The sequence below is a fragment of the Pistacia vera genome, unplaced genomic scaffold, assembly GCF_008641045.1.
Source record: "Pistacia vera cultivar Batoury unplaced genomic scaffold, PisVer_v2 Contig344, whole genome shotgun sequence".
NCBI lineage: Eukaryota > Viridiplantae > Streptophyta > Magnoliopsida > Sapindales > Anacardiaceae > Pistacia > Pistacia vera.
In genome coordinates, this window is record NW_022196162.1 from 1,916,629 (window position 1) to 1,931,998 (window position 15,370).

Genomic DNA, 15,370 nt, shown 5'->3' on the forward strand with positions numbered 1-15,370 from the left:
AAAATAGACTATTGATACCTCTCCACCATAAAGGCGAAAATCTTACTTTTGAATTGTCAGAGAACCAAGAAAATGTGTTTCCTGACCAGATAAGAATGCTGCTACGCTTGCTCCAAATTTATCGTCAAAACAATTAATTTTAGATCAATTCCATATATTTTGAATATTGATTTACCCAGCGTGCTCTAACGTGTGAAGGTTAATAATTTTTTATCAATATAAAATTAATAATCAGTCAGTCTATGAAAAAAAATCTAAAAAAATTAAAGTTATGGAGGAGTAAAGCAGAGAACATGCATCCTATATAAATCTTATCCTGGAATTTCATATTTTAACACTGCATAAGAAGTAATCAATGTACATTGATTATTACTCAAGGAAATGTTAATGTGATTGCCTAATTGCCATAGATTGATTGGAACATGAAATTTTGTTCATTAATAAAGTTTCTTTCTACAAACTGTTCACCTACAAATCAATCGATAATAAAGAATTATCACCTAAAGAGCCATCAATGATCTATCAAATCAATTAGCAGAAATCCTGTAAAACTTCAGGAGAGAGAAGCCTACCAGGCCAAAACTCCATGAACTTAAACCTAAACAAAGTATAGTTTCCAGGGAAACAGGGTTTAAAACAGGGGACTTGTTTGATGGCAGAGGTGAATTCGCAAAAGGGCTTATACTTATGCTTTCAATGGAAGTAGCCACTAATAAGCTTCCACGGAAAGTGCAAAACAATCCAAAGAGAAAGAGAAAGATTAATATCTATTGAACGACATAATGGATATAAGTTACCAAATGAAACAACTACTACAATAACATAAGCAAACAAAAGATCTCCGTAGATGGTACTTCCATTAAAGTCCTCAACGAATTATGATTTTCCCTAGTGTGAGAAAAGCCATTTAATTTAAATTGAAAAAGTAGAGACGGTTATGGTAGTAAGGAAAGTTGCAGGTTATGATTCTTAATTTAAATTATGTGTGTTCAAAAGTCTATGGCGAATGAAAGGATTTTAATTGATAAACAGAGGAATTTAATTAATTTGGAAACCACGATGATAATCTTCTTACGATAAAAATTAATGGAAGATTGAACGATCTGGCATTCACCATATCTAGCATTTCCATCCTGAACGAGAAGATGATCAAAATTGATGGAAAAATTAAAAGTTAGAGAAGGAGGACCTGTGTTAACAACAAAACAACCATTACAATAACATCTACAAATCAAATGTATTTTATATTACACAGAGGAAATTGATTAACAACTGCTAGTAATACTTCATCTCTACCAGAGCATTACCCAAACAATACAACAATCACACAATGCAGATATCGCCACCAATACTACACCATTCACAAGAAGAAGCACATAAAATCTTGGAATTACCTGGTTTATTCATGGAGATGCAATTTATCATGATCTTCCAACAATCCAAGATACATTGCTGTCATGATAGTAGAAAAACACAAGTCTTAGTTATTTATAGATAAAAAAAAAAAAAAAATCACACTGTACTTGATATCACGTTCTATAGCATTAACATGCGTTAGAAATTCATCAACTAGTAGCTCGTCTCTTGTAACTAGAGAATTTTTTGGCGTGCTATGGTAACAAATTGATATTAAAGGATCGGCTCTAAACAATCTATCATCTATATAATTTTAAATTCGAAAAATGATTGTGTTTGGCTGGGATTTGACTGAGAAAGTGCAACCACGTGAACTTTCTCGTCCAATCCTAGACAAAACATTGCATACATTGCTAAAAAAATTGTAGATACAGATAGGTCTCTAAATTGAATTATTTTATATCAATATTGTTCCTAATATTGCCACCAAAAAAAAAAAAAAAAAAACAAAATGGGCGACCAGAATCACGACTGTCGATACTGGATTTCGGAAATCGAAACGTAATCAATTAATTAAGGTTTTTTTTTTTTAAAACAAAACATATTAATAAACAAGTTATAAGAATATTTATTTACATTTATTTATATTAGATTTATTATATATAATATATAAAAAAATTCACATTTAGAAGTAAATTAAAAAATATACTTTTGCATTAAGTGAAAAGTCAAAACACACCCTAAGTCATTGCCTCATTTGCCATGAAAAATTATAAGATTTTCTTTTATAGTGGACATAATGTATAAAACCAAGTCACTCTTATACATTTAAATGGAGTACCTGTTGTTCACGAATAAGAGGATCATTACGTGCTCTTCAATCAATTGCTCAAAATCCACAGGCAAGAGATGAGAGATGCTTATAGTTGTGATAAGATAGTCTTTCCTTCCATTCAAAGTGACAAGGACTTCGGGTATATGTTGAGTAACTTTCTTCCACTTCTCATCTTGTATCATATAATAATTTCTTTCAACATAAGAATAAACAAAAGAAACTTTAGGTTTTCTTAGATGCTCAATTCCAATTGGAATCTCTTTCAATCGAGGGCATGGTCCAATATGTAAGTTTTCAAGGTTACACATTGCACTTGCTCATAATCATCAACTCACCCCTTTAAAGTCAAAGAGGAACAAAACTTTAGGTTTGGGAACCAACCTTCTTTGAAATGTAATTGCTCATCAGGGCATGTGTTTGTGTAGCCTAAGCTCTAATAAATTAGGCAGGGCCTGAAGGCTCTTATGGGATCATCAGTTAATCCTGACAAATCCAAACCAATTCTGACAAGATATTCAAGTTTAAAAATCCAATCTGGCAGCTTCTTCATATTTCCTTTTAGTAGAGGCGCTGAAGACCATGAGGAGGAGAAGCCATGGATTCTATGTCAAGAACTCGTCTCTACTTGTCGACTGTACAACTAGACATTCAAGTTTTCCATATTTGCAATGCAAGCACAAAGATCATTTCCATTTCCATTTTTCAGCCAAACTCCTAACTTTCTCAAATGTGTTAGCTTCCAGCTCTTCAGAGTTAGCTTCCACAAAAATAGTTTTACAGATCCATAAAGACCCTAATCCCCTGGTATTTTCACTGCTCTTCCATAAGTACCATGCTCGCCCAAACTGTATGCCGCCAGATAGCGCAATTTTTTCAAATTCTTGATTTCAATTGGGAGCATACTACGGCGAGATAGCTTCAAATTCAATGTCTCCAAGTTAGAAGTTACCAATGGACTTGGGAAGTACATTTACTTTTGATTTTTTCACACTTAAATAGTTGCAATGGAAGAGTTCCCACTCCTTCAGGAAGATATTCTATAGGACTATCTTCAAAATCAAGTACTTTTAAGTTTAAAATCCACAACAAGTGTCGTCATGAAAGAATTAGGCATCCTATCAACATTGAAAAGAGAAACAGAACGTATCTTTGAGTCCTTGATGCTCTCAGAACACTATCAGTGCTCCTTGTATTGAAACCGCCGACTTTTTTGCTAGAGAGATTTGAGTTTCTCTGTTCACAAAATGAGAGAAGCCCAAATATTCAGTCTTTCTAAGGATAATCTCGTGCATCAGATCATGGACTCGACAATATCTAGGTCTTCCCACGAAATCTGTCTCTACCACTTGAACTAAGCTTCTGTTAATGAGATCAATTAAGAATTTTTCAGCAACTTGTTCAGATGTGAGGCGTTTGGAATGAGGGACAAAGCCCTCAGCAATCCATAGGCGAATCAGTCTTGCACAATTGATTGAGTAGCTTTCTGGGAAAAAACCAAAGTACAAGAGACAAGATTTGAGATGGTGAGGTAGACCGTAATAACCTTCTAATAAAACTTTGTTGCAATCTTTTAGATGAGAATCTCTTCTAAACCGTGACCCCAAGTCATCAAGTAGCTTTTTCCATTCAAAAGTAGCTTTGTCCTTGTTTGAGAGAAGACCACCTACGGCAACAATTGCTAGTGGTAAGCCTCCACATTTCCGAAGGATGTCATGAGACAGTTTCTCCAACTCCGGGGGACAACACCCTTGAGGACCAAAAGCCTTTCTACGAAAAAGTTCAAATGCCTTATCTGAAGGCAAGGGTTGTATCCTACAGACATTAACAAAAGGAATCAGATCAACAATGCCCTTGTTTCTAGTTGTGAGCATAATCCTACTACTTTTGTTGTTCTCAGTTAAAGCATACTCTATATATCCCCAAAAATCAGCTTTCCACACATCATCAAACACAACCATGTAACACTTGTCTTTTAATTGTCTCCCTAGTGTGCTGAGCAGATCATTCTCTTCCATTTTGTCCATCTCTCCATAAGTAGGCCCTGTCACACCCTCAAATTCTTGTATAGCTTTCCTTAGAATATCCATTTTGGTGCATTCTTTCCCAACTGTGATCCAAGCCTGGCAATCGAAATGCTTTTTCACTCTATCATTCTTATAAATTTTCCCAGCAAGAGTCGTCTTGCCAAGTCCTCCTTCGCCCACAACTGCAACTACTGAACGGTTGGATGTTCCACTTACCAACAAACCAATCAATTGCTCTATAGTAGATTCGATGNTTGAAGATATTTATTTGTATTTTATAACTTTTCATTGAAGCTCATTGTAATAAAAAAAAAAAAAAGTGTAGTTATGATTGGTTTTTTTTTTTTGTTTTGTTTATATTTTGCCCCCATTGTGGGAAATTCCTAGATCCGCCACTGTGTATATCTCTCTCTTTTTATATGAATTGATCACATAGGGTAGGAGAGTTTTAATATTGTATCATTCCTTTAAAGTTTAAAGAATAATAATCTGAAATAATGAAGCAAGAGATTAAATAATAAGATCTTTAGCTAATATTAAAATTTGAACAGAAAGACTGCATAACAGAATCATTGACATTCAGGATACCACTTGGAAACTTATTAACTATTTATATATAAAACTTATAGCTTAAGTAAAAGACAATGGGAACTGGCCTTGGTCAGCAGAGCTTCAACTTTTATTATTGCTCATTTTCTCATGGCTTTGCAAATTTGAATGTCATGCATAAACCAACAGGAAAGCTCTCATCGCATCTGTACCCAGAGCCTCTCTTATTTTTGTAACCTGGATAATAATATTCGTAAAACCTTGCTTTTTCAACCAAAGACAGCCCTACTTCCGCCGCTAATTTCTCTATCTCCCACCTATCAAATGGATTAGAAGTTTTATGGGTTACATGAACTTCCCATTTCTCCTTCAGCATGTTCCTTGCACTTCTCAGAAAGCCTCTCATCACCAGATTTTGATGCATCCTTAGAAAAATAAAAATGAAATTGTCCATTGTTATCCATGACTAAATAAATTTACCTTGTTGATCCTTAAAATAAAATGTTGAAGCTTGTTTTTAGATAATTACGTTTAGCCAACTTACTCAATTTGCTGATAGCTGTTTTCCTTGTACATGAAACCTGCATGAAGAAAATTAAAGACAATTCGATCGAATGATTTGCCACATAAAAGAGGGTGATAGCTCATAGTATTGGCATCTACTCCATGCACAACTGTACGTCCACGCTCCTTCAGCTCTATCAAATTTAAGTTTGCTCTGGTTTGCATTAACATTTCTAGTATTTCCAGGATCAGAAGACACAAAAGTTTTAGAATCAATACGTCCAACATATACATTTATAGAAAAAATAAAATTAACAGGCTCTCTGGTTCTTTATACCTCTGGAGTCGCGAGAAGTGGCAATCATGTTGGCAGCAGAGCCAAAAGCATTGGCCAAGCATGCTGCAAAGGAGAAATCTCCCTCCCCCACCAGTAGTATTTGGTGAGCGCTGCTATAATGCTTTATTTTTTTCTCTCCTCCATTTACTACATTATACCCTTCCATAGTTTGCATCCTTTTCTGAAATTACTTAGCCATAAACTTATATCCAAGTTTAATTGAAGAATATGATTATGTCAGAGGTATTATATACAGCAAAAAACTCCTGGTTAGATTCACGATTCATTATCTGTGATTGTGAGATATGTCTCTTAGTTTTCTTCATTTCCTTAAATTCACTTATCTAGGGAAACGCAGGATATACAGTGGAAAATGAAAGGATATGTCATGGATTATTAATTAATAGTAAATTCCAATACACTTTCTAATTTAATGTCACTCAAAAACAGTTGCATTAACCCTATATGGATAAGTCAAGGATTATCTTCACTTCTTTCACCAAACTGTCCCTTAACCTGACAAAATTAAGTACTTAGCATATGAAGGAAATAGAGTTAACAATGAAGTGTCTGGAAAAACAGCAACTGAAATACTTAATGGGTAATTGCAAAATTATTAATTCTTCGTGGAAGAACTATTAAGTCCACATTCAAATGAATTTCCCTGCAGCACAACTGTGCATTTTGGAGTAACAGAGAGAAAGAAATGCAACATTTATCGCGATTTGCAGAAACATTAGAAAGTTCTGTATCCACCACAGCCAATCTGATTCCCACCATCAAAAGCTTGTTAAAGTTGTTCAAATCGAAAGGTATGATGCCAACAGAGGATTCGTAGTATATATCTCTTTCTTTTTTTCTATAAATTGATTACATAGGATAGGAGATTTTTAATATTTTATCATTCCTTGAATAAATAATCTGAAATAATGAAGCAAATGATTAAATAATAAGATCATAAACTAATATTAAAATTTGAACAGAAATACTGCAGAACATAATCATTAACAGTGAGGATACTACTTGGAAACTTATTAATTATTTATATACAGAACTTGAGCATCAAGTAAAAGACAATCTGAACTTGGGATCTGGCCTTGATCAGCAGAGCTTCAACTTTTATTATTGCTCATTTTCTGATGCCTTAGCAAATTTGAATGTCATGCATAAACCAACAGGAAAACCCTTATTGAATTTGTGCCCAGAGCCTCTCTTATTTTCATAACCTGGATAATCCGATTTGTAAAACCATGCTTTTCCAACCAAAAACAGCCCTACTTCCGTTGCTAATTTCTCTATCTCCCACCTATCAAATGGATCAGCGATTTTATGGGTTACATGAACTTCCCCTTTTTCCTTCAGCATGTTCCTTGCACTGCTTAGAAAGCCTCTCACCAGAGTTTGATGCATCCTTAAAAAAAAAAAGGAATGTCCATTATTATCCATGACTTAATAAATTTACCTGGTCGATCCTCCAAATAAAATGTTGAAGCTGGTTTTTAGATAATTACTAACTTACCCAATTTGTAGAGAGTCATGTTCCCTGAAAAAGAAACCTGCATGAGGAAAATTAAAGATAATTCGATCGAATGATTTGCCACGTAAAAGAGGGTGATGGCTCATGGTATTGGCATCTACTCCATGCACAATTGTACATCCACGCTTCTCCAGCTCTATCAAGTTTGAGTTTGCACTCGAATATTTCTTCGTTAACATTTCTAGTAATTCCAGGATTAAATGATACAAAGGTTTTAGAATCAAAAAGTCCAACATTAACATTTATAAGCAATATAAAATTAACAGGCTCTCTGGTTCTTTATACCTCTGGAGTCGAGAGAAGTGGCAATCATATTGGCAGCAGAGCCAAAAGCTTTGGCCAAGCAGACTGCAAAAGAGAAATCTCCCTCCCCCACAGTAGTATTTGGTGAGCACTGCTATAATGCTTATTTTTCTCTCTCCTTCATTCATTACATTAAACCTTCCATAGTTGTATCCTTTTATAAAACTACTAGCCATAAACTATATCCAAGTTTGATTGAAGAATATTGGTTATGTGAGAGACATCTAATCTGATCCCTTAAAACTTAAGTAAAGAATGGTTGCAGTATTTCACAAAGTTACCTGATTCCATCATCAACAGCTTGTTAAAGTTGTTCATTTGATTCCTCATCCACAAAGTTACCTGATTCCTCATCACTATATTGCCAAGCAATAGTAGTTGATTTGACCTGAAGAAAAGATATATACGATGTTGTCAGAAACTTCAAAACCAATGGTTCATATCCTAATAGGGTTTAAAGAAATAGTAATATCTGACTCGTCATATTTGTAAGAGTAGACAACATGTCAGATGGGTTTAAAGGAAGTTCAGGAATGCATGGACAATACGATAATGGTGGGGAAGGTCTTCCATATTTTGTGCGAATAGGGTTAATAGGGGACCTAATCAATTTCAATTCTTGTAGTTGTAGAGATACAGTTCTTGAGTTTTGGAAACCAACCTTCCTTGAAATGGAACTGCTCATCCCTTTCAATTCTTTGAGATCAAGAGCAATAAATTAGGCAGGGCTTGAAGTACTATAAGTTTGAGATGAGGCCCTGAAAACAGAGATATTCATCTTAAGTTATTTAATTGGTTAATAAAGTTAATAAATGGCAGCATCACCGAAACTTGATGATGGTGGAACTGGATTCCAGCCCGGCGACGAAGATGGTGATGGGTGGTGGAGGAGGCAACTGGTAAGGTAGATTTTCCTCTTTGGCATTTCTTGCTCTCTATATACATTTAAAGGATAAATAAAGCGAGGACTAGAGAATTAGCGGACAGTCAGGACATAAGAAATTGATCATAAATTATTTCACACATACATTACAGTTACTATAAATTGATCACATTTTTATTGTCTTCTTCATTGCGCAATTTGGCATTCTTGGTTATTTCTGAGAAGAAAGTTGAGGAATGCATAGACAATTAGGACAATTGTGAAGCAAGGTCTTTTATATTCCATGCAAACAGGGTAAAACAGAGGACCTCTTTTTTATACGCAAAGCTGTGTTCTCTTAAAGCCTTTCAACTGAAGCTTATGGCAATTAAGAAAGCTATAGGTATCCTTATATAGAACTCAAGTATTATTAAACAACAGAGTAGATAAATTTATAAATACAAACACCATGCGTAACAGTAGATGGTACTGCCGTCAGAGCCAAATATCTTTCTGAAAAAAAGTTCCTATGCTTTTCTGAAGGTGAAGGTTCAAGCATGTAGATATGAACAATTGCGAATCATACGGATTCAGCAATGGCCTATTCCGAGTAGTTAGCATTACACTATTGTTTTTGCTGTCATTAAGTAAAGCTCTCTCCAAAATTCAGTTTTCCACACTTCATCGAACACAATCTGTAATGCTTGTCCGCAAGTGTTCTCTCAGAGGCATGATCAGATTCTTCTCTTCCATTTGTTTGTCCCCATTAGAGCGGACCCGTTGAACGAAGTTCATGTATAATTGTCCTTGGTAGACTTTCTTCAAGTATTCTTTCCCAACTGTGATCCTGCATGGCAATCAAAATGCTCTTTGAGTACTAGGAAGCTTAATTTTTTTTTTTTTTTTTTTTTTTTTAAAATGACTGGTTATTGATAATGTTCCATGGAAACAGGGCAAAACAGGGCACCTATTTTGATTTGCCAGTGTCAATGAAAATGTATATGGATTGAGATCTAGCACATACAATTTAATTTCCCTTGTTTACTAATATCACCGTCATACAATAGAAAAAAAAATAGTAATTTAGTAGTTGATTAGGCAAAAATTACCATGAAGATTTCAAATTTGAATTGGAAAAACTGAAATTTTAGAGCATAAGTCTGGTAACATATATGACTGATATAAATGAAAGATGTGGATGGGATAAATTTGAGAGACTCTTACGCTGTATACAATGAGCTTATGTTTGAGAGACTCTTACACTGTAACAATGAGCTTATGCGTAGGGCTCTTAGGCTGTATACAATGAGCTGATGTGCACTAGGATAGATCTTAGACGGCCAAATTTAACCTTTAAAACAGTATTTCTTAGGTGAGTTTAACTTAAATTTAACATTAAGAACAATTCAGTTCACTCTGTAATATATATTTTTCCCTTATTGTTCTCCTAGAAAAAGACAGATATGCTAATGTGTTCTCCAATTTCCGAAATCCATTGAAAAAGGGAAAACAGGGGAGATGTTTTTTACAGGCAGACAACAACGATGACCATAACAGTTGCAACAACAACCACATTTCAAAGTGATATTACACAGAAAGTTTAAGAAAACTCCCTGCCCTACAACATGGAAATTACAAGAAGAAAACATTGACATTAGATACTGCATGCTGATAACAGGCAAATACTACACCATTATTGGCGAAACTACACACATGAATTACAAGCAATAGAACCTTTATTACAAGAAAAAGCCATAGTAATCCTAGGTGATCAAGGAAAATATTGATTTTTCCATCATACTTCATCTGTTTGACAATAGAAGATTTACATTAGTCAGCTAAATTAATTCATATAAGTAAAAAAAAAAAAAAAAAAAATGTAAAAAAAAAAAATCGATAATTTCGTTTCTGGCGGTGCAGGCAGTTCCGGTAACCGAAACTTTTTCAACATGCTGGGGTAACGAAATTGAATAAAATGATCGTCTCTAAACGATCTATTGTCTATATAATTTTAAACTGGAAGAATAATTGTGCTTGGACAGGATCTGACCGAGAAAGTGCGGCCATTACACCAATCAACTAAAGTAATTCATAGAATAAGTAAAAAAAGAAAAAAAAAACTGATAATTTTGTTTCCGGTGGCAGTGGGCAGTTGACTTTTTCGGCATGCTAGGGAACAAAATTGATATTAAAATGATCATCTCTAAATGATCTATTGTCTATATAATTTTAAACTGGAAAAATGATTGCGTTTGGCGGGATTTGACCGAGAAAGTGTGGCCATCCAAACTTTCTTTGCTAGATCATGGCCAAACGTTGCACATATTGCTAACATTAATTGTAGATACAGGTAGATCGTTAAAATCGAATTATTTTGATACCAATATTGTTACCTAATATTGCCAAAATAAATTCTCGTGACGGACTTGTGGTTGCGGGTACCAGATTCCGTAGCCGAAACTTTATCAATTAATTAGTTAATTTAAATAAAATAAAATATAAGAATATTATTATGATAATTAGACTTGTGTATTTTAAAAAAAAAATTCAGATAATTGATGATTAATTACAATTACTAGCAGATTAGAATTAATCCAACTATTAAATTATTAAAAAAAAAAACTTATCTTTGCCCTTAAAGAACATTTATGTGAGAGAAACACATATCCAAAAGGTACTTGTTTTAGGAGACTGACTTATTGATCCTTGATGGGGGGTACTCGTAACCTGCCTCAATTTGTTTAATAAGCTCCTCAAAATCTTCTGCCGAAAGAGATGACAGATATTTACAGTGTAAAAGAGTATTTTCCCTCATTTGTTTGCTTATAGCTGACATGTTGTGGAATGTTTTAGTGACATCTCCAGTTTCATTTTATCATGCAATAAACTCCTTCACATCATTTCAAATACAAGTCTTTTTAGGTTATGAGCTGCTCGATTCCAGTTGGAATCTCCTTCAACAATGGCATGGGTCCAATCACCAGGTTATAAGACTAGCATTGCACCTTTCCTACATCATGCATTTCAATCTTTTGAAGTTGTAGAGATAACAGTATTGAAGCTCTGGAAACCAGCCTTCTTTGAAAAGCAATTGTTCATCACAATCATGCACCTCGAGAATCAGAGTAGATAAATGAGGCAGAGCTTGAAGGATTGTCATGAATCATTGGTACATTCAACCAAATTATTCAATTCTAATCTGAAGATTTTGAAGTTTAGAAATCCAAACAGTTGGAATTCCATAAACATCCCTCCAAATGAAATCTCTGAAGATACAAGGAGGAGAAGCCAAGGATCAGAGGCTCTTCTCCACTTGTAAACGCTAATACACTCAAATCTTAAAGGTTTTCTATATCTGGACAATAGCAAACAAATCCTTCACATCTCTATCTGCGACCCTAATGCCCAACTTTTTATCGCCTCAGTCCTTAAGCTCTTAAGTATTTCACTGTTTGCATGCACTACCGTAGCTGCTGCAACTTGTTAAAGCCCAAAACCTTCTTGTATTTTGCTCTACTTCCGTAAGGACCTTTGTTGTCCAAGCGATGTGCAATTAGAAAACACAATTTTTTCAAATCTTGACCTCAACCGGGAGCTCTCACAAAGTCCACTTCAAATCAAGAGTCTCTAAGTTGAGAAGATGCCTATGGACTTGGGAAGTTCTTTAACTTTTGTATTTTTCAAACTTAAGTAGTGGAAATGGAAGAGCTTTCACTCCATCAGGAAGAAAATACAAGGGGCATTTTCAAAATCAAGTATCTTTAAGAGCTGAAATCAGCAACAAATGTAGTCATGGAAGCCTCGGGTAATTTGTCTACATTGAAAAGACAAATGGAACAGATCTTTGAATTTTTTATGCTCTCTAAAGCACCATTTGCGCATTTGTCTATTGAAATACGCTGAGTTTTATTAAGGTGACTCAAGTCTTTTTCATTAAAGAAATGACAAAAATCACATTCCTTCATCTTTCGGCGATGATCTCGTACATCAAATCATGAACTCCACAACTTCCAACTTGTCTAGAAGGATTTTTTTTTGAACTTAAACCAAGGTTCTATCAATAGATCTTTCAAGTATTCTTTTGCAACATGCCAGATGGAAGGTGGTTGTTGCATTGGACAAAGCCCTCAGCTATCCAGAGGCGAATTAATCTCCAATCTAATTTCATAGCCTTCTGGAAACACACCAAAGTATAAGAGACATGTTGAGATGGTGAGGGAGGTCATAATAACCTTCAGACAAAATTTTGTTGCAAACTTTGAGAGGGAATCACTGCTTGATTTTGAGCCCAAAGCATCAAGATATATTCTCCATTAGAAACAATCTGTTTTTTTCTTGAGAGAAGCCTACCCATCGCAACAATTGCTAGGGGTAGACCTCCACATTTTCCAATGATATGCTCCGAACATTCCTTAAGTTTGGAGGACAACACCTTCAGAACCAAAGCCTTCATGCAAAAAAGTTCCCATCCCTCTCTGAAGACAAGGGTTCAAGCTTGTGAACATGAACTATTGACAACGTACGAATTCAACAACTTTTATTCCGTGTCGTTAGCATTACTCTACTGTTTTTTTTTTTTTTTGTTTCTGTGTGATGATGGCTTGAAACGTTACCGTATTGACACTTAAGTGGAACGACGCGCTTTGCTCCAACTGATAGAATCAATCCTGAGCGTTGATGATAAAGGGAGATCCAACGGGTGACATTTAACCTAATGTTCCCATATAAAAGCAGAATTATTTTGGCAGTTGAGGCAACGAGATTAGGCTTTCGTTTTCGATTACTCTCTCTCTTCGGTAAAACACCATTGTTAAACCTTTGGTTTCTACAGTTTGGGTTGAGTGTTTCCTGTAACTTGAGGTGTGAGTGACTGGTTAGGTCATTTCTGGGTGTATTGTATACACTGTTCTTTGGGATTCGAAGGGGTAATCTAGGGTTTGGTTACGGGTTGAAGAAGGGGTTTTTTCAGTGACTTAGTTGCTATTGTGTAATCTGTAAACTTGACAGTTTAGTGCAGCGAGCTCGTGTGATTCTCGAGTTCAACGTGGACGTAGCTGCTCAATCTTAGAGCAAGTGAACCATGGTAAATCTGTTGGTATGTGTTGATTCTTGATCTTGTTTTGTTGCTTGTGTGGTTGATTAATTTGCGGAGTTATAAACTTATCAAGTAAGCTGCTCTACATCTTCCCAAAATCAATTTTCCACACATCATTGAAAACAATCATGTAACACTTATCCTTTAAGTGTTCCCTCAACATCATGATCAAACCCCTTTCTCCCATTTTGTCTGCCTCCATTAGAGTGGAACTATGACTGATAAAGTTCTTGTAAAATTGTCCTTAGTAAATCTTTCTTCAAGTATTCTTTCCCAACTGTGATCCAAGTCTGGCAATCAAAATGCTCTCTCACCGTATTGTTGTTATAAATTTTTCCGACAAGAGTAGTTTTGCTAGTCCCCTTCGCCCACCACTACAATCACTGAGCAAATATTGGATGTTCCTTCACACAATAATCAATCAATTTTGTTTAGTGATTCAATACCCACAAATTCAGCGTCTTCAATGAAAAAAGCATCAACTCTAGAGTCGTGAGGTATAATACTTCTCCTCCACTGCCTGACCCTGATGGTTGAAGTTATAGTCTCCCACTCTTTCTTATATCGGCAAGTGATAGTTTGATATCTTTATTCTCAGTGGCGATTCCATGACGCAGTTTTAGAACTCTTATAAAGTAGCATGCTTTATGAATGTAACCAATGAGACGTTTGCCATGAGGAAGTCTCGCCACCTTCATTGTGTACTACAAGGCATTTCAATCCGGAAAGCTTCTTCCTCAATTGTTTCACCCAAGTTTTGATAGCTTCATTGCTCCCTGTACTCCTCTTCTTCTTGTGCAGCTCTTGTATCAGCATCCTTGAGGAAAGATCTGATGCTCTCTAATTCACGTTTTATGTCTTCAACTCCTTGTTTGCATTCCCAACAACTTGATTTCTTCGATGAGCAAAGAGCTCAAGCTTTGTATTACAGAGTTCACTGCACCCTCTGCCATATCTCGTATCTCACCCTTTCTTGTTATTACTGCATTGATATAAAAATTTCTAAAATTTCTGTTTCACTAGATTTTTTATTTTTTTTTTTGCTTTTTCTTTTTAATTCATAACATATCTATTAATGGGGAAGCACAATATGAATTTTTTTTTTTTTATATCATCAAGGCTCGCTTAAAACTATTTGCCAAAGCGTATATCTTATTCAAAACAGCATTAAAAATCTAATCCAATAAATTAATTTCTAGCTAATCTATGTCTACAATATATAATAGAATGCATTCAATAGCTAACTTGCAGTCATTTTTGCAATAAATACATCGTAAAATATCATATTCAAAACTACAATGATTTGTTATGAAATATATAGTTGTCGAAATTCATATTTCTTGTAGTGATGAATAAGCATATCAATTTAACAATAATTTGAGTTTAAATATTTGCTTCATAAATTTAACTATCAAAGAAGCTAAGTTTAATTGATTACCTATTACTGGATGATATTTGAATGTGATATAAGAAATAGCACCTTGTTCTTCTTTGTTATAGAAGCCTTTCAATTCAAAGAAAAAAAGAAGTTAAAAATTAATACATTGTTGAATAAAGAAAAGATGACTAAAAAAAAAAAAAAAATTGTAGAAACAGAAGAAAACTGGCACCTTCAAAATTGTCTAAGCCCAAAACAAAATTCAAAATATCAGCAGTTTAACTTAAAAAATTGAATAGTTTAGAATTGTATTGAGACAAGAGCCAAGTTGTATAAGCAATATCAAGCAGGAGGGGATTTCGTTTGCCTTTACAAATTAGTTTTTATAAGGTGGGAATTGGTTGGAGCTTGGATTTGGAAGGGAAAATAATTTTTCTTTATTCATTTGGCTATTTGAAGTAAAATATCTATGCTTTGTTTAATTGCCAAACAAACACTATCTAATTTTGAGTTCATTTGTGCTGCCTGATGCTCACTCTTTCATTTGAATTGCTCTGGAGAACATTATGTGAGTTTTATCTTTCTCAAAT

The 15,370-nt window shown here is 34.7% G+C and overlaps 2 protein-coding genes across 2 annotated transcripts; both read right to left on the reverse strand.

Moving 5' to 3' along the window:
- Positions 1 to 3,357: 3,357 nt before the first annotated feature.
- On the reverse strand, positions 3,358 to 5,771 carry LOC116138834 (disease resistance protein RPM1-like). The gene is made up of 4 exons (XM_031424490.1): positions 5,606 to 5,771; positions 5,309 to 5,501; positions 4,948 to 5,189; positions 3,358 to 4,451 (listed from the first exon to the last, which is right to left on the reverse strand). Exons 1-4 carry the CDS (start codon positions 5,769 to 5,771, stop codon positions 3,358 to 3,360), a joined length of 1,695 nt encoding a protein of 564 aa, XP_031280350.1.
- A 956-nt stretch (positions 5,772 to 6,727) lies between these two features.
- Positions 6,728 to 7,799, reverse strand: LOC116138835 (heavy metal-associated isoprenylated plant protein 41-like). The gene is made up of 4 exons (XM_031424492.1): positions 7,727 to 7,799; positions 7,428 to 7,490; positions 7,125 to 7,323; positions 6,728 to 7,016 (listed from the first exon to the last, which is right to left on the reverse strand). The coding sequence occupies exons 1-4, from the start codon at positions 7,797 to 7,799 to the stop codon at positions 6,728 to 6,730; spliced, it is 624 nt and encodes a 207-aa protein (XP_031280352.1).
- Positions 7,800 to 15,370: the final 7,571 nt, after the last annotated feature.

What these genes read in the sequence shown, in the direction of transcription:
- LOC116138834 (XM_031424490.1), bottom strand. Translation starts at nt 5,771, where the DNA reads ATGGAAGGGTATAATGTAGTAAATGGAGGAGAGAAAAAAATAAAGCAT. An exon ending in AACAGCTATCAGCAAATTGA is followed by an intron (nt 5,190 to 5,308) that starts GTAAGTTGGCTA and finishes TATTTTTCTAAG; the next exon opens with GATGCATCAAAATCTGGTGA. An exon ending in CGATGAGAGCTTTCCTGTTG is followed by an intron (nt 4,452 to 4,947) that starts GTTTATGCATGA and finishes AATCTACTATAG; the next exon opens with AGCAATTGATTGGTTTGTTG.
- LOC116138835 (XM_031424492.1), bottom strand. Translation starts at nt 7,799, where the DNA reads ATGAGGAATCAGGTAACTTTGTGGATGAGGAATCAAATGAACAACTTT. An exon ending in GCTGTTGATGATGGAATCAG is followed by an intron (nt 7,491 to 7,726) that starts GTAACTTTGTGA and finishes TCTCTTTTGCAG; the next exon opens with TCTGCTTGGCCAAAGCTTTT. An exon ending in CACTTCTCTCGACTCCAGAG is followed by an intron (nt 7,324 to 7,427) that starts GTATAAAGAACC and finishes TGGAATTACTAG; the next exon opens with AAATGTTAACGAAGAAATAT.